Source organism: Acinonyx jubatus, chromosome E1 (assembly GCF_027475565.1).
Source record: "Acinonyx jubatus isolate Ajub_Pintada_27869175 chromosome E1, VMU_Ajub_asm_v1.0, whole genome shotgun sequence".
NCBI lineage: Eukaryota > Metazoa > Chordata > Mammalia > Carnivora > Felidae > Acinonyx > Acinonyx jubatus.
The window spans coordinates 19,459,040-19,481,334 of NC_069397.1; the positions used below are offsets into that span (position 1 = coordinate 19,459,040).

At 35.0% G+C, this 22,295-nt stretch overlaps 1 protein-coding gene across 3 annotated transcripts in view; it reads left to right on the forward strand.

Annotated features, from left to right (window-relative positions):
* Positions 1 to 22,295, forward strand: part of SUZ12 (SUZ12 polycomb repressive complex 2 subunit) — a 48,571-nt gene that overhangs the window by 18,921 nt on the left and 7,355 nt on the right. For all 3 annotated transcript variants that reach the window (XM_053212542.1, XM_015083433.3, XM_027034442.2), the window contains 10 exons: positions 3,076 to 3,161; positions 4,776 to 5,007; positions 5,926 to 6,019; positions 11,948 to 12,053; positions 15,332 to 15,509; positions 17,298 to 17,389; positions 17,595 to 17,738; positions 18,536 to 18,693; positions 19,077 to 19,275; positions 21,250 to 21,329. In XM_053212542.1, coding sequence (XP_053068517.1) covers positions 3,076 to 3,161; positions 4,776 to 5,007; positions 5,926 to 6,019; positions 11,948 to 12,053; positions 15,332 to 15,509; positions 17,298 to 17,389; positions 17,595 to 17,738; positions 18,536 to 18,693; positions 19,077 to 19,275; positions 21,250 to 21,329 — 1,369 coding nt within the window. The remainder of the gene's footprint in view (positions 1 to 3,075; positions 3,162 to 4,775; positions 5,008 to 5,925; positions 6,020 to 11,947; positions 12,054 to 15,331; positions 15,510 to 17,297; positions 17,390 to 17,594; positions 17,739 to 18,535; positions 18,694 to 19,076; positions 19,276 to 21,249; positions 21,330 to 22,295) is intronic.

Genomic DNA, 22,295 nt, shown 5'->3' on the forward strand with positions numbered 1-22,295 from the left:
GCTTATGTAGAAATAGATGGAATTCCACCTCTTCACTCTAAATGGTACTTTTTAGGGCACTAACTATTGCTATAAAAAAAAGGCTATATAATACTGTCTTACCCATCTCAGAGCCATCATCTTTCCAGAGATCATAACTAGAAAATGGGAAAATCTTTTCATATAATTAAGTTTCTTAGATTTTGTTATTTCTTATTTCCAATGTATTTTGAACTTTAACTGTCTTAGAATCTGGAATAGGTGAAGCGTCTCCTGAGTAGAACCCTTTCTGCATAAACATTTTTAGTTGATGTTATTGCATCCTCAATTTTATTTTTTTTTATTTGTTCTTGAGAAAGAGAGTGCGCACGAGTAGGGGAGGTGCAGAGAGAGAGAGCGTGACAGAGGATCCGAAGTGGGCTGAGCACTGACAGCAGACAGCCCCATGTGGGGCTTGAACTCATGAATTGTGAGATCATGACCTGAACTAAAGTCAGACGCTCAACCAACTGAGCCACCCAGGCACCCCGCATTATAATTTTTAAAAAATACAGTAATAAAACAACAGAAGCAACCACTGCTACCAGTGGAATATATCAATATGTTAGGTATTTTACAAAGAGAAGTATATTGTCTTAAGTGTCACTTCATTAAAAGAAGTTAAAGTATGCTAGGTAGAGTTTCATTTGGTTTCAAAATGGATAAAATGCCACTTGGCTTATCCATCTTTAATTATCGTGTAATGGAATAAAATCTTTACAAGAAACATGTCAAGTTGGTAATCCTTGGTATTGTTTAATAAGAAACAAAGTTTAATAATAATATATTAGAACACTTTGAAAACCCTTATCAGGTTTTTTTACGTGAGAAGTTTGAAATCTGGTCAGATCCGTATTAGCAGCTACTGTAACTTTAATTCTAGCTTTACCTTAGATCTGGTCCATTTTTTTTATATATAAGTAAACTGAGTAGCATTTTTATGTTTTTTCCTAAATTACTTATAATCATCTCGTAGAGTCCTTTTTTCTACTCATTCATTTTATTGGTTTTCTATGGTACTTTTAAGGTACTCTGGGGGGCACCTGGATGACGCGGTTGAGCCTCTGACTCTTGATGTCAGCTCAGGTCATGATCCAAGTGTTGTGGGATCAGGCTCCGTATTGGGCTCCACACTGAGCATGGAGCCTGCCTAAGATTCTTTCTCTCCCTCTGTCCATCTCCCCTGCTCACATTCTCTCTAAAATAAAAAATTGAAAAGAAAAGTAGTAATACAGTACATGGATCATAATACTTCAGAAGCTTATAGTTTGAATTTTATAGTTTCATTAGCCCTTTGTTCCCAGGGATGTACATAAAACATGTAAAGTTATTCATAACTGAAATTGGTGATGGATATTAATTGAATATTTACTAATTAAAGTTACTTGATTAATATTTAAGTTGAATTAATTTTACTTAGTTGAAATTAACTGGATAGTAGTCTGATTAAACTTTTTTCCTGTCTACATAACAAAAATATGTAAAGTTCAAAATTGCTCAAACTCAAAGTTTTAATTTTTTCTTGATGTTACTGAAGTAAATAAGAAAGTAAACTCTGTTACTTCTGTTTCCAGAAAATAATTTGCCACTTTTTGAAAATTAGTGAAAGTTGGGAAGAAGCAGCTATATTGCCTCTCTTGTCTAATTAAGCTATATTTATACTTGGTTTTTTTTTTAAGAAACCAAGATAGAAAAGCATCATTAAGATTCCTAAAATGTGATTATTTTTCCTTTTGTTTTTTATTTTCTATTTATTTATTTTTTCCTTTTGTTTTTAAATGACTTTTGTTAGCTATTACTACTTGAAACTGGTTAGAATGAATATACAAAGATATTAGGGTGCTATTTTCATAGTTAGTATTGTTTGGAGAGTGTTTTTTGTTACTGCATTTTAAACATTGGATTTTTTTTTCTGCTGTATTAAAGTTTTTTATCCTGGATATAACTTTCAAAGATACTAATTCAAACGTATTTTATGTACACCCCTACATAAGAAGAATGTTTTCAAGTAAAAAAAAGAGTTATCCAAAATCTCAGAACAAAAATAAAGTTTTTTTATGTCTTGTGGATTCATCTATTATGGTAGTTCTATATATATTATTGAAACAATGATAAATGATTAGTTTGAACTATTAATAATGCCTTTAGGATTGAAGACAAGTATGTTATAGAAAAGTACTCTTAGAACCGCAATTTGCAAAAGCCTTTGTTAATTAATTGATACAAGGAGTATATATAAAATACAGGATTTTAAATTAAAATCCTTAAGATTTGTAAACCCAGGTAGTAAATAATATCCTAGTTTTTGCTATCCTGTGTAGGCTTTAGAGAAATTCTGGGAAAAAGATAAAAAACTAGCTATTTTTCTTGTGAAATTGTATTATAGTTGTTTAGGTAACTTTTACACTGTTAAATATTTTAGAAATCCATTATTTTAATCCCTTTGGTCACAAGGCCTGGTCAAATCAAAGAACTTATCTGGTTTAACATCGCTGTGTATTCAAAATGAACATATATAATAATAACTAGTTCAGTTTAAGTGTATCTTTAAGTAATTTTTGTAATAGATTTTGGGAGAAGGAAAAAACCTTTTAATGTTAATTTTGTGTGTGGTTGTCTCTCCTGAATATTTCATTTGTGTTTTCTGCCATGAAGCTTTAACTGTATTTGTCAAAAAATATTTTTGACTAACAGTGTATTATATTCTCTTATTACTGTAAATGTTAAATCTTTATAGCCAAATAAATTTTACTTCTCTTTATAGCCAAATAAGTAAATATTTTTAGTATTAAAGTAATTGAGCATCTTACTTGAATCAAAAGAAAATCACAGTATTGTAGGAAGGTAATTATAATTGTATTGTGAAAGGTTTATTTAAATGACTATGAAGGCTTTGAAAGAGTTTGCTGCAAATTCGAAAATGATTTTGGGGGAAAAATAAGTAAACTTCTGAGAAGTATTCATTATAGGAAGTCTTTTGTTGGAAATTACTTAGGAAAATGAGTATGATATTTATATTTAAAAAAATACATTTTAAAGTATTGATTTTCTGTTTAGATAAGCCATCACAAAACTCAGAAAATGAACAAAATTCTGTTACCCTGGAAGTCCTGCTTGTGAAAGTTTGCCACAAAAAAAGAAAGGTAACATGTAAAATGATACTGGTAGATTATGTGGAATAATTTTTTTAATTGAATATGTTCGTGCATATGTATTGTGCTTTTTAAACCTTGAAAGCTTTTAAATATGTCGATGCTGAATTATAAAACTCATAGCCTCTTTTGCCAACCTTGCAGACTCATGTTTTTTTCTGGACTGGCTGTAGATGTCTGCATAAAACTTTCTTCTATAGGAGTTTGACACTGAAGGAAAGAAACTATCTTTTAGCATCTTAGGACATAAATTCAGTTGCTGCTCTACCACTTCAGTCTCTTAGCTAATTTTTTTTTTAGCTATTTGAACCAATTGAAATTTAAGTAAGGGCTGAGAGAGTTACCTCTTGTAACACTACTCTCAGGAAAGAAATTTTGTTGCAGTATTATCAGCCATTGCTGATAATTTTTATTTGTTGCTTCACATTTTTATTTGTAAGATTAAATCATTTCATCATAGAAACACATGTTACGATAGTTAAATTACCTTGGCAACCCACTAAAGCCAACAGTTATACTTCTGGTAGCTTCAAGAGCTAGGGTATTTTAAGAGTAGGAATGACCTGTATAGAGGTTCCTATTGCTGATGTTCTTCCAAAATCATGGTAAGGTGATACAGGGCTTGAACACTACTAGAGCACTTGTATGGAGTGCACTAAGGTGATAGACACTAAGGTGATAGTGCAATCCTGGTATGCATGATAAACAGTGATGTGAAAATTCTTCAAGATATGTTATACTCAGGCAAAAAAAAAAAAGTGAATACAACTATAGTGGCCGTTTTTGTGTTTCAAAAAAATAATAGATGTAAACACTTGCTTAGAAGGATATACACAACCAACTGCTAATGTTAGTTATCTTTGGAGTGTAGGACCTGGGGAAGTGGGGCGGACTTAAATATTTCTCATTTTATACTCTTTTGTAGAGTAGAATTTTTTTTTTAGATAATAAGAATATGTTCTATTTTCAAAGAGAAGCTGCTAACTTGCTATAAAGGTCTTCCACATCTTCTCAGTTTTCAATTATTTGTTTTCAGTATAACTCCACTTATATAATTATACACTTGATCTCAGCCAAAAGGCCGAGAAGCGATTCCACTTATATAATTATAGAACATTACTCATAAGATGATTAATATTGCTTTTATTAAGTAGCATTTAAACATACGGATTTACTATTTCATAAAGTTGACAGTGGTGTTATTATAATTTTCTCATTTCTAATGGTCCCATCAATTATTTTGTTAAAGTAGAAGATTTAAGGGAAAAGATTATTAATTTATATGAGCTTAACATTTTAAGCATGGTTTTAATTCCATATTTCTAAGGTAAAAGTATTTCAGATGACCACCAGCTAAATATTGGATATACTGTATCATTATCTTTATCACATTGGATTGGAGAAATCCTCAGTTGTGTTAAGATTTGGTATATGGTTATTCCAAATTTTTTTTTTTGTTTCATCACAATTTTCAGAACTATGGTTAGAATTTCAGCATGCCATTTGGTAATGATGTTTCCTATATCTGTGATTAGAAGTTTTATTGTAACTCATATAATTGCATATGGATAAATAAGTATAATTTCATAATCTTTGCCTTTGCAGGATGTAAGTTGTCCAATAAGGCAAGTTCCTACAGGTAAAAAGCAGGTGCCTTTGAATCCTGATCTCAATCAAACAAAACCTGGAAATTTCCCGTCCCTTGCAGTTTCCAGTAATGAATTTGAACCTAGTAACAGCCATATGGTGAAGTCTTACTCATTGCTATTTAGAGTGACTCGTCCGGGAAGAAGAGAGTTTAATGGAATGATTAATGGAGAAACCAATGAAAATATTGGTAATTTTTGTTATAATAATTTTAATTTATTTTAAACTTTACTTTTCCAAGAAAGAAGTAGAAGTAAATTGCATGCATTCTAAAGGCATGGCCTTTATCTGCAAATCTTTTACAGTCTGATAAGATCATTAATCTTATGGTAGCTTGCCCTGGATCTTAAACTGTTGGCTATTGTGCTGTACTAGGTATTTAATCTGTAAAGTTCTCATTGTTCCATGACGAGACGTATTTCATGTAGTAAAAAAAATTATATTAAACAGTGGATAGAGAAGACTGGTATTTCACATTAGTCTCTCAGCAAACAGAATTTCATCTCTCCCCCCCCCCCCAGAATTTTATTGTGAAAAATTTCATACACACACAGCCATTGAAAGAGTTTATGTAGTGAACATCTAACTACCCACCGCTTAGATTCTGTAATTAAGATTTTACTGTATTTGCTTATCACATATCTATTCCTCTGTCTTCCCAACAGTTCTGAATCCACTTTTGAGGGAATCATTCAACCAAAATATAGGTGCTGAGGATACAAAGATTAAAACATCCAGTTCTGTCTTCCAAAAGGTCACAAAAACTGACCTAAGAGTACAGAGATATAAATAATTGTAGCAAAATGATGAGTGGTATAATAGAGGTACATGTGAAGTTTAGTGGAGAAGCACCTTGGGAGAAATAATCTTTGAGTCTTGAAGTATCCTTTGAAGTTCTTGAAAAATAGTGATAAATGAGGATTTTTTTTCTCCTTGCCTAGTAAGGACATACACATATGGTAAAACATAAAATTGAAGAGTGTAAATCTGGATATTGTATCATAACTTAATCGTAATTTATACGTAATTTGGGATAAGGGACCATATACCATAAATACGACATTTTTGTTTGAATATGTGATTCATGAGAAATGTTTGTGAACTACAGATGTCAATGAAGAACTTCCAGCTAGAAGAAAACGAAATCGTGAAGATGGGGAAAAGACATTTGTTGCACAAATGACAGTATTTGATAAAAACAGGTAATGTTGATGGACAAGTGAGGTTCCCATAATGTTCTGGAATGTTTTTATTCTCAAGCATAATATAGTGTGATATTTCTTTGCCAAATTTCTCTTTATTCTTAAAAATGAAAAAATGTGTAAATACTGAATTTTTCTCTTTGTCACATAGAAAGCAATAAACACAGACGAGTTGTTACTGGAATGGCTCAGTTAAGATTGTGTATTAGGCATGTATTTTCTGAGTGTCCCTTCTTTGTCAGACACTGTTCTAGGTTAGTGAAAAGGCAAAAGAAAAAAAAAGAAAGAAAAAATCCCTCCCTTCATGGAGCTTAACTTCTAGTGGAGAAAACAGACACCACTGCCCCCAAAATTCTGTCAACTAATGTCACTTAGTGATGAGTGTTAAGTGGTTGTTTTACAGAGAAAGCCTCTAGGAGAAGGTAATATTTGAACAGAAATCTGAATTAAGTGGGCCACGTGCGCATCTTGACACTATGTATTTCCTGTAGAGATAAGGAAGAAATCTGTGTGTCATCATGTAGTTCTGTGTGCATTTGGCACAGGGTAGCAAAGACGACCTGGATTTGTCATCATCTCTGCAGTTTTCACTGGGGAGGGAAGCATCTTAGTGCCAGTGAAAGAAGATCTAGGAAACAAAGGCAGCATTTTTTTTTAATGTTTTTATTTTATTTTTATTATTTTGAGAGAGACTGAGCAGGGGCGGGGCAGAGAGAGAGAGAGAGAGAGAGGGAGACACAGAATCTGAAGCAGGTTCCCAGTTTTGAGCTGTCAGCACAGAGCCCAACAAGGGGCTTGAACTCCCAGACCATGAGATCATGACCTGAGCCCAAGTCGGACGCTTAACCGACTGAGCCACCAGGAGCATTCTTTTCTAACCCAGTTGGAGAATGGAACCTGTAATGTGCCATGAGTTCTTGTTTCAGGCTGCTTGCTAGTGGTTAACACAGTTCACTAATAGTCAGGTATAGGAGAAAGAGCCAAGGACAGCAACTAGTACATTCTCCCTACTCTTTAAAAAGTACTAGATTGTTGCTTTATGTAATCACTTGTTAGCCACCAGGTAAAGTCACGAGGCCTTTAATAGAAAAGTAAAGATGGTTAGGAAAAATGCCATAAGTTCTGGTTACTGTATTAGAATAAATCACTTAACATCACTATTAGAATATATCACTTAATATTAAAACAATATAGTGTCTTTGTGAAGTTTAACTTACGAGTTAAAGATTTATTTTTTAATGTTTATTTTTGAGAGAGTGCAGGGGAGAGGCAGAGAGAGGGGGAGACAGAGGATCTGAAGCTGGCTTTGCGCTGACAGTAGAGAGCCTGATGTGGGGCTTGAACTCACAAACTATGAGATCACCTGAGCCAAAGTCGGACGTTTAACCCACTGAGCCTGCCCGGCACCCCATGAGTTAGAGATTTAAATGGAAAACAACAGAAACAAATGTTCTAGGAGATAGTAGTTATGTCTGTGGGAGAAGCAAGTAGGATGCAGCACAGTGGGCTTTGTTGGTGTTGGTCAGTGTTCTATTTTAGGCAGCACGGGGTGTGTGTGTGTGCGTGCGTGCCTTTTAAAATTCTTTCTACCTTATATATGTATTAACACATTCCTTTTACTTATGAAATACTGCCTTTTTTTTTAAGTTTATTTTTAAGAGAGAGTGCACGTGTGAGCAAGTGAAGGGCCGAGAGAGAGGGGGACAGAGTATCAGAAGTGGGCTCTGTGCTGACAGCAGAGCAGAGCCTGATGTGGGGCTCGAATTCACAAACTATAAGATCATGACCTGAGCCAAAGTCAGATGCTCAACCGACTGAGGCACCCCTGAAATACTGCTTTCTGTTTAATAAATAAAAGTACCAAGAAGAAAACACAGAATTTTCCCCCCACTTATATTGAAAATTTCTTTCTTTCTTTTTTTTTTTTTTTTTTTTTGTGTGTGATTTTATTTTTGAGTAATCTCTACACCCTATGTGGGACTTGAACTCGCGACCTTGAGATCAAGCATTGCATGTTCTTCCCTACTGAGCTAGCCAGGCACCCCATTATGAAAATTTCTGAACTGTGAAAAAGTTGAACAATAAATATCATTAATACCCACATAACCCTTCACTGTTAACATCAGTTGTTAACGTTTTACCTTTGCTTTATTTGTGAATGTGTATTTTATTCTTGTGCTTAACCATTCGAAAGTTAGTTTGTGACACTCTACTTTCATTCCTCACTCCTAAAGTATGTATGCATCTCCTGGAAACAAGGACGGTTCCTTCATAACCACAATACACCTGTCATACTCAGGAATTTTAATACTCTTCCCAGCTGACCACAGTAATGCCCCCCCTCATAGCTATTCCCCCTCTCCCATCCTGCCCCCAGTCAAGGGTTGTGATCTGTGAGCTAGTTGTTAATTGCCATATCTATTCAGTCTCCTTCAGTTTGGGATAGTTCTTCAACCCTTTTTCTTTTTTCTGTTCTTTCTGCCTTTGCTACACTTTCTACTGTTAATTATAATTCGTATTACATTGTTGTACATTGAAGTATAGGTGACACATGATACTCCTTTCGGGGATACAACTAGTAATTCCAACAGTGATTTGACAATTCCGTACATTTTGCAGGGTTTGCAATAAGTGTAGTCACCGTCTGTCACCATAGAAGGTTATTACGGTGTTACTATGTTCCCTATGTTGTACTTCTTATCCCTGTGACTTATTTATTTTATAACTGGAAGTTTGTACCTCCTACTCTCCTTCACTTCTTTTTTTTTTTTTTTTTTTAAGTTTGTTTATTTATTTTGAGAGAGAGCACACATGTGTGTGCAAGTGGAAGAAGGGCAGAGAAAAAGAATCCCAGGCAGGTTCAGCACAGAGCCCAATGCAGGGCTCAGTCTCACACGCCATGAGATCTTGACCTGAGCTGAAATCAAGAGTTGGACGCTTAACTGACTGATCCACCCAGGAGTCCTGCTTTCACCCATTTTGTTTATCCCCCACACCCCTCCCCTCTGGCAACCACTAGTTTGTTTTCTGTTTATGCACCTGTGTCCTTTCTCTTTTTGTTGTTTATCTGTGATACTTTTTAAAGTACAGGCCTGTAGTTTTGCAAAATGTCTCTCGGTTTGGACTTTAATTAGATTCAGGTTAAACATTTTGGGCAGGAACATTGAATGGTGATGTGTTCTTTGTGTATATCACAGGCACAGGTAAAATTAGGTTTGGTCACTTGGTTAAGGTGGTGTTCATAGTATCTCTCTAATGTAATAGTACCTTTTCCTTTAATTAATAATAGGTAATCTCGGGGCATCTGGGTGGCTCAGTCAGTTAAGCATCTGACTTTGGCTCAGGTCATGATCTCACAGTTTATGAGTTCAAGCCCCACATCGGGCTCTGTGCTGACAGCTCAGAGCCTGGAGCCTGCTTCAGATTCTGTGTCCCCCCCCCCCCCCCCCCCCGTCCCTCCCCCACGTGTGTGTGTGTGTGTGTGCGCGCGCGCGCGCATGTGCATGCCTCAAAAAATAAACATTAAAAAAAATTTTAAATAGGTAATTTCTGTGGTAATATGTGAAACCGGGTAAATGTCCATTTTCTCCCCAACAACCTTTTACCCAACAGTTTAGCATCCATTGATGATTCTTCCTTGAAAAAATTATTCTTTAAAAAAGAATTTTTTTTTTTTTTCATTTTGCTTGTTGTAGAGAGAGAGCGTAAGCAGGGGAGAAGACAAAGGGAGAGAGAGAGAATCCCAAGCAGGTTCCATGCTCAGAGTAGAGCCCAGTGGCAGGGCTTGATCCTGTGACTCTGGTGTCATGACCCAAGCTGACATTAAGAGTCGATGCTTAACCACCTGAGCCACCCAGGCGTGCCTGAAAAAATTATTCTTAGGACAGTTGCCAAATTTTAACATTCTATTATTTCTTTGATGTTTATTGGCATTTTTAAAATGACATAGAAGAGCATTCTTCCCCTCAACTTATTTTTTTAATCAGTATGTTTTCTTAATCAGTAACAAATACCATTTATAGTACGTCTGTTTTAATCTAGCCATTGGTCATTCATTTTATTGTCCAAATTGTCCCAAATTTAGTCAGGAGGAGGCCCTCCCAACAGGGTCCTATATGTCTTTTTTCCTTTATTTATTTTTTTGTTAGTTTTTCCTTATTTTTTGAATAATAAGATATTTCAGGCTTACATTTTCCCTCTCTACTTCTGCTCTGGAATTGGCCACTTCAAAGAGTTTCGATCCCTTTTAGTGGAGGAAAAGTACTTTATACACCAAGATGTGAGGAGTTAGATGTATAAAAATTCTTCTTATAATCTCAGAGAAGTTAAAGTCTCCTTAAAGAATGACTACAGTTCAAAAGCCATAGAGAAAAAGTATGAAATAGTGAGCAAAATTAAAAACTTACTCTGAAAACAAAGAGGTTGTCACAAGCTAAGTCAAAAACGACAAGAGGAAAGTAATTTCAACTCATACTATAGAGTATGGCTGTTTCACAGCACAATAGAAGAATGAGCAAAGGATAAAGATGTTTACAAAACAATATATGTGGTTCTTAAACATTTAAAAGATAAGACATCTGAATATAAAAGTACACTGAGATGTCATTTTTTCACTTACCAGTTTGGCAGAGATCAAAAAACTGATAAAGCACTGTTGATGAGGCTGTGGGAAAAAAGGGCCTCCTCATGCATTACAGGTAGGAGAGTAAATTGGATTGTAGCTATCAAATGTGCAACTATAAAATAGGATATTTTGTAGCCATGTAAACGCATGAGGGAAGCTTCGTTTCAGTTTAGAAGTATGTGAATGTATTACCTATTCAAATAAATAAAAATAGTTTTGTAAAATACTAAGTTAAATAGCTTTGCTGATGTACTGTCAAAGAATAAATACAAGGAGCATAGCATAAAGACAAAAACTGTTAAGTCTCAAAATCATTTGGTGTTAAGATCAGACTTAGACTACCTGGGTTCAATTGCTAGCTCTGTCTACTTCCTGTGTCATCTTAAGGCAAGCTACTTAATCTTTCGGTGCCTCAGTTTCCTCTTCTGAAAAGCAGAGTAATCTACTTTATGGAGTTGGGAAGGTTAAATGAAACGTTAAGTCTTTAAATAGTGCCTGGCACATAGTAAGCACTCAATAAATGTTAGCTGTTATCTAACAGAATTTTCCCAAGACTGACGAATAGAAGCCAGATTGTTGCTGTATACAATGAATTATTGAGCATGGTTGAAGAATGGTGTTTAGGGTAGTAGTGTTACCAGTGATTAAGGTATGGAAAAATATATATATAAACCTTACATACACACACATACATGTACACACACATTAAAACTACACTGTGAATATGGGCATTAATTATTTGTTTCAGTTGGTATTTCATTCATCCATTCATGAAATGTTTATTGAGCACCTATATGTGCCAGGTGCCCCCAGGATCGTGTAGTTATCAGAGTCATAATCATCAAGTTTATTGGTCATGATGAATGAAAGTGAAGAATTCTAGTTCAAGTATTTTCAATAGTTAGAAATAACAGAGGCATAATTCTTAGTGGTTCCCTAAGGCAAGTATTGTAACACTGTTGTTATCCTATTTTTTTAAAAGTATAAAGCTTACACTTATGCTTTATACTTAATGTTTAAAATTTACCAAGTTTTGAGACTTGAGGCATGTATTATACTTTAAATGTTTAAATTTATATCTGAGTAGCTACAATAATGAAACAATTCTCTAGTGATAATAGTTATTAGTGCAAATCATTAAAATTGCTTTTGTCAGGAGTGGAGAGTAGGTATATTTCAAAAGCTTGTTGGGTATGTAAGCTAGTTTATAAATTTAATAAATGCTTTTTAGTATAAATCTAAAGATGTAGATTTGTGTACAGTAATACACAGGTTACTTTAAAGTGTATGTGTTTGTCTAACAGGCGCTTACAGCTTTTAGATGGGGAATATGAAGTAGCCATGCAGGAAATGGAAGAATGTCCAATAAGCAAGAAAAGAGCAACATGGGAGACTATTCTTGATGGGAAGGTATGGAATACTTAGAAGGTGGAGCACGTTATAGTTACGAACTCCCATTTTTTTAATCGATGTGTTCTTTCCCAAATGCAAATTCTTGTTGGAAGTAACAAGTTCTTTGTTTTTATACCTTAAAATACACAAAGTAAAAGTTACCTAGTCAGAGTATTAAAGGAAGGCACTGTCCTTGGAGCCAGACGGCCAGGTTCAAATCTCCATTCCAAACTGTGTGGCATTCTGGCAAATTATTTAATCTTTTGTGTCTCAGTTCTCTCATCTGTAAAATGAGACATAGAATTGATATTTAATGAAATAATGAAATATGCTTACCACTGTGCCTGGCATAAAATAAGTGCTCAATAAATGTTAACTATTTTAAATCCCATTCATAGTAACAGCAGGCAACATATGATGACCAATTTATCAAGAACTTAGATGAACCATACTTAAAGTAACTTTTCTAAGAGACTAAAAAGAATGAATAACATTTCTTGGGTAGGCAGACTCAACAAAATAATGATGTCGTTTGTTTTTAAATATGTTAGGTCAGTGTGCTATCATGAGCAAAATCCCAGCAGTTTTTTAAGCCTGAAAATTAGTCTCAAGTTAAAATAAAACAATTTATAATAATACTAAGGAAAACTGTGGAAGTTGTCTGAGAACGTTTACTTAATAAATAGTAGAACATAGTATAAAGGTAAAAAAAAAAAAAACCCAAATTGTATGGTATAATAAACAGGAATAGAAGTGCTGATTACTGAAGCATAGTTTTAAAAGTTTCATGTATATTTGGACTTTAATCTGTGACAAAATTAGTATTAAATCTGTGTGGGAAAGATGGACTGTTCATTAATTGTGACAAAACTGGTCTCTAACCATTTGGAAATAAAAGACCTAATAAATTCCAGAAGTCTCATAAATGAAATGTAAAAACTAACACTGTGTAACTGCAGAAAAAAATGGTAAATATTAATATAATCTTAGTGTGAGGAAAGCCATTGTATGTATGATGCAAAAGCTAGAAAGCATAAAATAACTAAAGGTGGATTATTTCTAAAACTGCAAAAATCTAAAGTTTAAGACAACGATAGGCTGGGGAAAATGTAATATACAAAAAGCTAGTATTAAGAATGTGTAATTTTATAAATCAACCAGAAAAAAGATAAGCTATCTAATTAGAAAAATGGGTAAAGAACAATCAGGCAATTCTTAGGGCAGCAAATATAGATGGCTAGCAAGCTTTTAAAAAGATATTCAACCTTATTAGCATTCAAAGACACATAAAATCAGAGATCTTATTTTAACTACTGGTTTGACAGTTAAAAAGATTGACAGTTTCTAGTTGGAGGTGTGAGGACACATATTCTCAAATAATGCTTTAATGTAAGAGTAAGTTGGGACACCCTTACTGGAGGGCAGACTGGCAATTTGGATGACATTTTAGATTGTGTATGTAGGCATTAGCAATTAAGTCCAGTTACTCAATTTTGTCACAAGGTGTAGTAACTGGTTAACTGATAAGTTGTAGGTAACAGATCCTGGCAAAATTTTTAAATAATGAGAAATTGGAAGTACCTTAAATCTACAAAGATAGACATAAAAAGAACAATACTTTGATAGGATTTTCATGGTATTTAATTTTTACTTAATAGTATACATATTCCTACTTTTTCTAAAATTAATAGTGGTTACCTCTAGGTGACGGAATTTTAAATTTTTATTTTTTTATGCTTATCTACAGTGTTTGAATTTCATGCAAGTGTTCATTATGTTTTAAGTTTCTTGTTTAAAGTTCTTATTCACAAGAAAATAAGAATTATATATATGAGTTGATGGTTTTTCCCAAGAAATTAAAGCAATATGAAATGAGCATCCTTCTAAAATTGGAACATTTAGATTTGGTTCTAACTTTTAAAAGTGTTGTGGTATTCTTTTAAATAAATGTCCCATAATTTACTACACCAATGCTATTTTAATGGGTAATTCAGTTATCTTAAATTTTTTTTACATTTTCACAAATGTTGTGGTAAATATACTAGTACATGTATCTTTATGCATTGTAAGTATATTTACAAGATAAATACCTAGATACAGACTTAACTGTTTTGAAACTAGTTTATAAAAGCACACTTACTTCATTCCTGTCTAAAATTACAGTTTTAAGAGGACTGTTTGTAATAAAGATGTAGGAGGTTAGGCTTGTATGGCAGTAAAATACAGGAGCCCACTGAAGGTTTCTATGGAATAAAATGAAAGTAGTCTTTCAGAAGATTATTTGGTCTCCTACATATGAATTGAGAGGTAAAAAGTAGAAGCAGGAGAGCAGGTGAGATACTGTAGTAAAAAGGTAATAAGGATCTATACTTGGTGATTATGTAAGAGAAACAAAAAGAAAAGTATGGTCAAATGTAATTCTAAAGTTTTTAGCTTAGGATCACTAGTAGAATGACAATGCTGGGAACAAAAATAATTATGCCTGGGAAGGAGAGAAAATAGATTCACATCTAAACATATTTTTGGTTCAAGGTGACATTGATGTCATCCAAGCAGTAGCGTCTCCGCAGTTGGAGATATATGGGGTTAGACCTCAAGCACAAAGAATTGAGGATCAGTTTGGGATCATCAGCCTAACAGGCAAATCCTTGACGATAGGTGAGAGATTAGGGCAGATGGCTAAATGTTAGCTGGGAATTAAGGGAGATCAGAAGGGTCGTTTTATAAATGATTTGAGGTTGAGGAGGAAGGCTGATAGTTCCGGGTCCCAAAACCCAAACAGGAGAAACAAGGACAGCTATCATTGAAGCTGAAGAAGTCCAGGAAAATTTACAAATTGCCATAATCGTTCAGTTTACAAAAAGAAAGTAGTTGGTCATCTAACAGAGGTTGCAAACTGGCAGGCTTTGGTTACCACGGTTTTTTTTTTGTTGCCTTTAAAGCCACATTCCATTGATTGCCAACATGTAAAAATAGGAAGATTTCCCACGCAAACTTGGATTTCTGACTTTTGAAAAAAATCTGAAAATGTGATGGTACTGGGCTTCTGTTTGCACATCGCCAACAGTTCATCTGTTGCTGTTAAGTGGCTCTTTGTACACAACCTGAGCACTCCAGTACTACAGTCTGTACAGCGCCACGGATTTGCTTTATCTGCCTGGCCATCTCTGTAGGCATTTAGATGTTTTCAAATCCATGTTAATTTATCATAATAAATATTGGGAGGCTTTTTTTCTCCCCTATGATTTCTTTCATTATATGGAATCTTCACTCTTCTCCTATGCTTTGTTTTTTAGAGGCTGCCTCCATTTGAAACATTTTCTCAGGGACCTACATTGCAGTTCACTCTTCGTTGGACAGGAGAGACCAATGATAAATCTACAGCTCCTATTGCCAAGCCTCTTGCCACTAGAAATTCAGAGAGTCTTCATCAAGAAAACAAGCCTGGTTCAGTTAAACCTACTCAGACTATAGGTAAGAAAACATTGCTGTCAAAATAACACTTTGCATAGGTGCCTAGCTGGCTCAGTCAGAAGAGCGTGCAACTCTGGATTGTGAATTTGAGCCCCAAGTTGGATGTAGAGATTACCAAAAATAAATAAACTGTAAAAAATTACAAAATAATGCTTTACAGAGTTAGGACTTGGCTTCGGATTAATTTGTTTGCCTTTTGTGCTAATAATTATTCTTTTAGAAGTCTCAGCAGTTCTTTATGTTTTCTGCCAGATATGTCTGAGAATTTTGTGGCTCTTGTTTTTAACGTTAAAAGTCTGATGGAACATATAGTATATATATATGCCATGTGTTACGGAATGCCTCCAAATGAGGTCTAGAGATAGCCTCATGTCTATTTAGAACACGTTTTTCCAGTAAATACATTTCTCAGAAGCTCATGAGAAAAACGATTAGTTTTTCTAACTTTTTAGATTTTGGAACTGCAGCTATATTAAGGGTTTTGGAACTGTATGCTTTTTATAATTCATGTAAAGATTTGTATATGTTATAGAACTGAATTCAGTATTTCAGAGTGTTTTCACAGTTCTAGGTGTGGATCATCATAACTTGAATTTTATCAGGTTAAATTAATTTATTTATTTATTTATTTATTTATTTATTTATTTATTTATTTATTTGTAATGTTTATTTATTTTTGAGAGAGCACAAGCAGGGAAGGGGCAGAGAGAGAGAGAGAGAGAGAAAGAGGGAGAACACAGAATCTGAAGCAGGCTCCAGGCTCTTGAGCTGTCAGCACAGAGCCTGATGTGGGGCTCAACTTCTTGAACGGTGAGATCATGACCTGAGCTGAAGTCAGAGGCTTATTAACTGAATGAACCACTCAAGGTGCCCCTTTACCAGGTTAAATTTTGCAGTCAATTTTTAGAGGAAAAACACTTCTAAATGAAGTTAATTCTGCTGAGTTAAGGCCCAGGTGCAGTGTTCTGTCATCTTGTACCTGCCTGATAGGAACACTGTCCTTGATTGAGAGCATCTATGTGTTTTTGTCTAAGTCTGTTTAAAGAAGACAGAAGGTGTAGGACAGTTGTCTTTGACATTGACCCCTCATATCCATTTATGGTGTGCAGGTTACTGTTAGAGTCCAAGAGATGTAAGAAGTGGCCTGTGTCAGGGCAAAGATTTCCCAAGTAAATTGTGGTCTGGGTACTTCTGAAAATACTCTGTGGCCAGTCTGCTAGGTAAAGAGTTTCAAAGAAACTGAGAAAAAAAGTTTCATACAAAATTGTACATATGAAATTGTTCTGTCAGGGAAAATAAAAACATTTTAAGTCTATAAAGAAATAGAACAAAATTATTGATGGCCATTAGCTTTTGGATTTGCAATGAAATTAATACAATCATTTTTAATTTAATTTTTGTTAAACTAACACTTAGTGGAAGCCTGCTCACTGCTGTGCATTGAAAATACAAAGACCAGTCAGAACCACACTCTGACCTTCAGAGTGCTTAAAATACTGTAGTGACTACATATAATTATTTGGGGTACTTTTATAATGGTTTAGAATATAAGAGGTGGTTTTTAAAGGGGAAAAAATGGCTCCTGCCGGTAAAGACCTTAACTGATTAGGGGTGCTGGTTAAGGAGATTGTTCCTATAATCATCACATGAGGATGAGAACAAAAAGCGTTTTAAGTACCATAAGTAAAATTCTTTGAAACCTTTCATGTTTAATTATTTTCACAAGATGAATTATTTCACTTTTTATAAGCAGGTATTTGCATTAAATATAAAAGTATGTATTTTCAGCTGTTAAAGAATCATTGAATACGGACCTACAAACAAGAAAAGAAAAAGATACTTCAAACGAAAACCGACAAAAATTAAGAATATTTTATCAGGTAAACATCTGGCCCTTCATTTTTAAGTAATCATGAAACACCTTTGTTTTGCACATCACGTCTGAAATATTTTGCATATTTAAATGAAAGAATATCTCTAATTTGATTTTCTTTTTAAGTCGTTTTAACTATTTTTAAAGGGGATGATGAAACAATATCTTGAGATGTTTAAGTTGGAGATTTGCTGTTTTTTGTTATTTTCAAGTTCCTTTATAACAACAACACGAGACAACAAACCGAAGCAAGAGACGACCTACATTGCCCATGGTGTACTCTGAATTGCCGCAAACTTTATAGCTTACTCAAGCATCTTAAACTCTGCCACAGCAGATTTATCTTCAATTATGTTGTAAGTAACTTTTTTAATGTTTGTTTATTTTTGAGAGTGAGGGTGAGCAAGGGAGGGGCAGAGAGAGAGGAGGCCGAGGATCCGAAATGGGCTCTGTGCTGACAACAGAGAGCCAGATGTAGGGCTCGAACTCAGCGAAGCGTGAGGTCATGACCTGAGCTGAAGTCGGACGCCTAACTAACTGACCGAGCCACCTAGGCACCCCCTTTTTTTTCCTACCAGTAATATATAAGACAGTCTGACTTTCAAAAATTGTGCTTTTTTTAGGAGTACACTTAGCATGTTGAGCACCAAGTAATGTATAGAATTGTTGAATCACTTTTGTACACCTGAAACTAATATAACACTGTACGTTAATTATATTGAAATTAAAACATGATAAAATAAATTTCCCTCCTGCAAAAAATACCAAAATCTTTGCATTTGATGGATTGCTTAATGCATGAATTACAGTGATTCGGTTTGTATATATTTGCATATTGCACCTATATTGACACACATAATCCTCACACCAGCTCTTTGAATTAAGTGGTAATTTCTTTATTCTTGCTCAAACAAGAAATAATTTGTACAAAATTACCAAGCCAGTGAATGTCACAGCCAGGATTTTAACACAGATCTTCTTGAGTCCAGATCTTCTGACTTCCCTTTCACCATGCTGGTATGTGTAGTTTATTTTAGTTTCCAAAACATTAAGAACCCACTAGTACTTTTTAAAATAAATTGGCATGTTAGGTGTTCAGGGTAGGGATAATTAATATTTCCTTATTATAAGCATCTTGCCATTTTTCTTACAGTATCATCCAAAAGGTGCTAGGATAGATGTTTCTATCAACGAGTGTTATGATGGCTCCTATGCAGGAAATCCTCAGGATATTCATCGCCAACCTGGATTTGCTTTTAGCCGAAATGGACCAGTAAAAAGAACGCCTATCACACACATTCTTGTGTGCAGGTAGGTAAAAAGGTCATACAACAAAAGTTTATCCTCTGACTTTTATTGATGATGGTGGAAGAACAAAGGAGAGCCAGACAAAGCTACTATTTAGGTGGGAGTCATTATTTCAGATTGTTAGCTAAGTCTCTGGGGTGGTATACTGCTTTATAACCCTCCCCAGCTCCCACAGTGATTTTCTTACTTCCTCCTTAGAACTTTTTCCTGTGTTTTAAATGTTAATATCGCGACTGCTCTAGTGGTTCGAGAGATTAAGGAATTTTTCCAGTGGAAGTTACTATGTGCATACCTAGATAGGAAACAAGGAACATACTCTATTTGAGAGATGTGAAATAGAAAGAATCCCTGTCACTCAGTGTTCCATCAACATCTCTTTCCATTAGACCAAAACGAACAAAAGCAAGCATGTCTGAATTTCTTGAATCTGAAGATGGAGAAGTGGAACAGCAGCGAACGTACAGTAGTGGACACAACCGTCTGTATTTCCATAGTGATACTTGTTTACCTCTCCGTCCACAAGAAATGGAAGTAGACAGTGAAGATGAAAAGGATCCTGAATGGCTAAGAGAAAAAACCATTACAGTAAGTATCACTAGTATCACTATTGACTGTGACTTTAGAATCTTACGGATTTGTGTTTAAAAACTATTGTTTAATATGATTTAAAATCTTGACTTAATGTACAGGAGCTCTTTCTAAATGAAGGAATTTGATGGGGCGCCTGGGTGGCTCAGTTGGTTAAGCGGCTGACTTCGGCTCAGGTCATGATCTCGTGTCCGTGAGTTCGAGCCCCGCGTTGGGCTCTGTGCTGACAGCTCAGAGCCTGGATCCTGTTTCAGATTCTCTCTCTGACGCTCCCCCATTCATACTCTGTCTCTCTCTGTCTAAAAAATGAATAAACGTTAAAAAAACAAATTAATAAAAAAATAAGTAAATAAATGAAGGAATTTGGGAATCTGCAATTTTTTTATTATTATATTTTGTTTAAATAAATTTTTTTAATGTTTGTTTTTGAGAGAGGGAGAGGGAGGGAGACTGTGAGTGGGGGAGGGGCAGAGAGAAAGGGAGACACAGAATCAGAAGCAGTCTCCACGTATGAGCTGTCAGCACAGAGCCCAATGTGGGACTCAACCTCTTGAACCATGAGGTCATGACCTGAGCCACTCAGGTGCCCCCACAGGTTTTTTTCTTTTTTAAGATTTTCTTTTCTTTTTTTATTTTAGAGAGCACGTATGAGTGGGGGAGAGGGGCAGAGAATCTTACACAGGCTCCACACTCAGCACGGAGCGAGACATGGGGCTTCATCCCACAACCCTGGGATCATGACCCGAGTCAAAATCAAGAGTTGGATGTTAACCAACCGAGCCATCCAGGCACCCCTAAAGATTTGATTGGATTTGATATTAATTACTGGAAGTTTATTTATTTATTTATAGAGAGAGAGTGTGAGCAGGAGAAGGGCAGAGAGAGAGACAGAGAGAGAATCCTAAATAGGCTCCACAGTGTCAGCACAGAGCCCAATGGGGCTTAATCTCACGAACTGTAAGCTGAAATCAAGAGTTGAATGCTTAACCAACTGAGCCACCCAAGCACCCCAAAGATTTTATTTTTAAGTAATCTCTACACCTGACTTGGGGCTCGAACTCACAACCCTGAGATCAAGAGTCTCATGTTCCACCGACAGAGCCAGCCAGGTGCCCCTCCACAATTTTTGTAATTGTGTTATTTAAACAGTTATCAACTGGGGCGCCTGGGTGACTCAGTTGGTTAAGCGTCCCACTCAGTTTCAGCTCAGGTCATGATCTCACAGTTCATGAGTTCGAACCCTATGTCAGGCTTCACACAGCATGCTTGGGATTCTCTTTTTTTCTCTTTCTCTCTCTCTCAAAATAAAACGACGTTAAAATAAAAAAAATTTTTTTCCCGTTTTTTGTTGTTTTTTTTTTTTTATTTTTTTAAATTTACATCCAAATTAGCATATAGTGCAACAATGATTTCAGGAGTAGATTCCTTAATGCCCCTTACCCATTTAGCCCATTCCCCCTCCCACAACCCGTCCAGCAACCCTCTGTTTGTTCTCTATATTTACGAGTCTCTTCTGTTTTGTTCCCCTCCCTGTTTTTATATTATTTTTACCTCCCTTGTGTTCATCTGTTCTGTGTCGTAAAGTCCTCATATGAGTGAAGTCATATGATTTTTGTCTTTCTCTAATTTTGCTTAGCATAATACCCTCTAGTTCCATCCACATAGTTGCGAATGGCATAAAAAAGTCTTTCATAAATAAAAATGAAACAGTTACTAACTAAAGAAAATACAGGTTTTCTTGTGATTTTGTATTGTTTTCATTTTTTAATAGGTAACTCTTTCGTAACTTAGGGTTTCCCTTTTAAAATTACTACTTAAAATAAAAGCTGTTTGATGTTCCCACTTTGCTGTGTAAGTAAATTGTGGAATTAGTTACAAAAGTTCAGTTTTTTACATTCTCACAATTTTTTCTTAGAAATACCAATTCTGTTTATTGTGCACTTAATAGATATTTTTTCTTTCCTTTTTTAGCAAATTGAGGAATTTTCTGATGTTAATGAAGGAGAGAAGGAGGTGATGAAACTATGGAATCTCCATGTCATGAAACATGGGTAGGGTATTCCTAAATTTAAATATTCCATTTCCTTTTTGCTCTTCTTGCTACTTCACATTCTATAAATCTGTGTTTGAATCTTATTTAAAATTCCGTTAGCTTCGACATAATGTGCCCTAATCTTACTCTAATCCAAACTATTATAACTGCATAAGGAAAAAGGGATTTATGTAAGGAAGGTGTAACCTCTAACGGCATTTTTTATCTTTAATATGTCTTTTTAATGACCCAATTTTCATTTCTTTTATTGCCAAGGATTAAAAAGATAACGTCCTGTGCTGTATGTGTGGAAATCCTGAAAATTACTTATCACAGTTATTACCATAATTTTTAAAATTGCTTAATTATGAAGAATAAGATATAAGGAGCTTTTCTGATTTCTTACTACCGTTCCATAGAAGTCAGGGTAGAACAGTACTTCTTGTGCCTTTATGGCTAAAAGCGTGTTCCACGACATTGCTTTTCCTACAGTTCTGTCTCCTTCCCTGTGGGAACTGTTTGCCCATCAATACACGTTTTTTTCCTCCTCTGACTCCATTATTAGATCCTCATTTGAGGCTTTCTTCTATAGTACAAGCAGCCAAGGTTTTTTCCTTTGTAATGAAATAAATGGGAAGGAGCACTTTTGTTTCTTTACTCCTGGGAGTGAAGAGGAATTGGTGCAGAAGTTCTGTCTAGCCCAGATGTCTAGGGTGCATGAGCCATAGCCTTTTTTCGTATATGGTCTTGAGCTAAGAATAGTCTTCACATTTTAAGTGGGTTGAAAGAAAAAAAAAGAGGAAGACAACGGATCGCAAAGCCTAAAATGTTTCTCTGTCCTTTCATAGAAAATGTTTGCCTGGTCCGTGGTCTAGTCATTAAAACTCCATTGTGAGTAAAGTATGTATGTGGAAGCTTAGTGTCTATTTTTTCTTTTGTCCTGATATGCCAGTTTCAAGATAGAATTTTAGTCGTATTACTATAT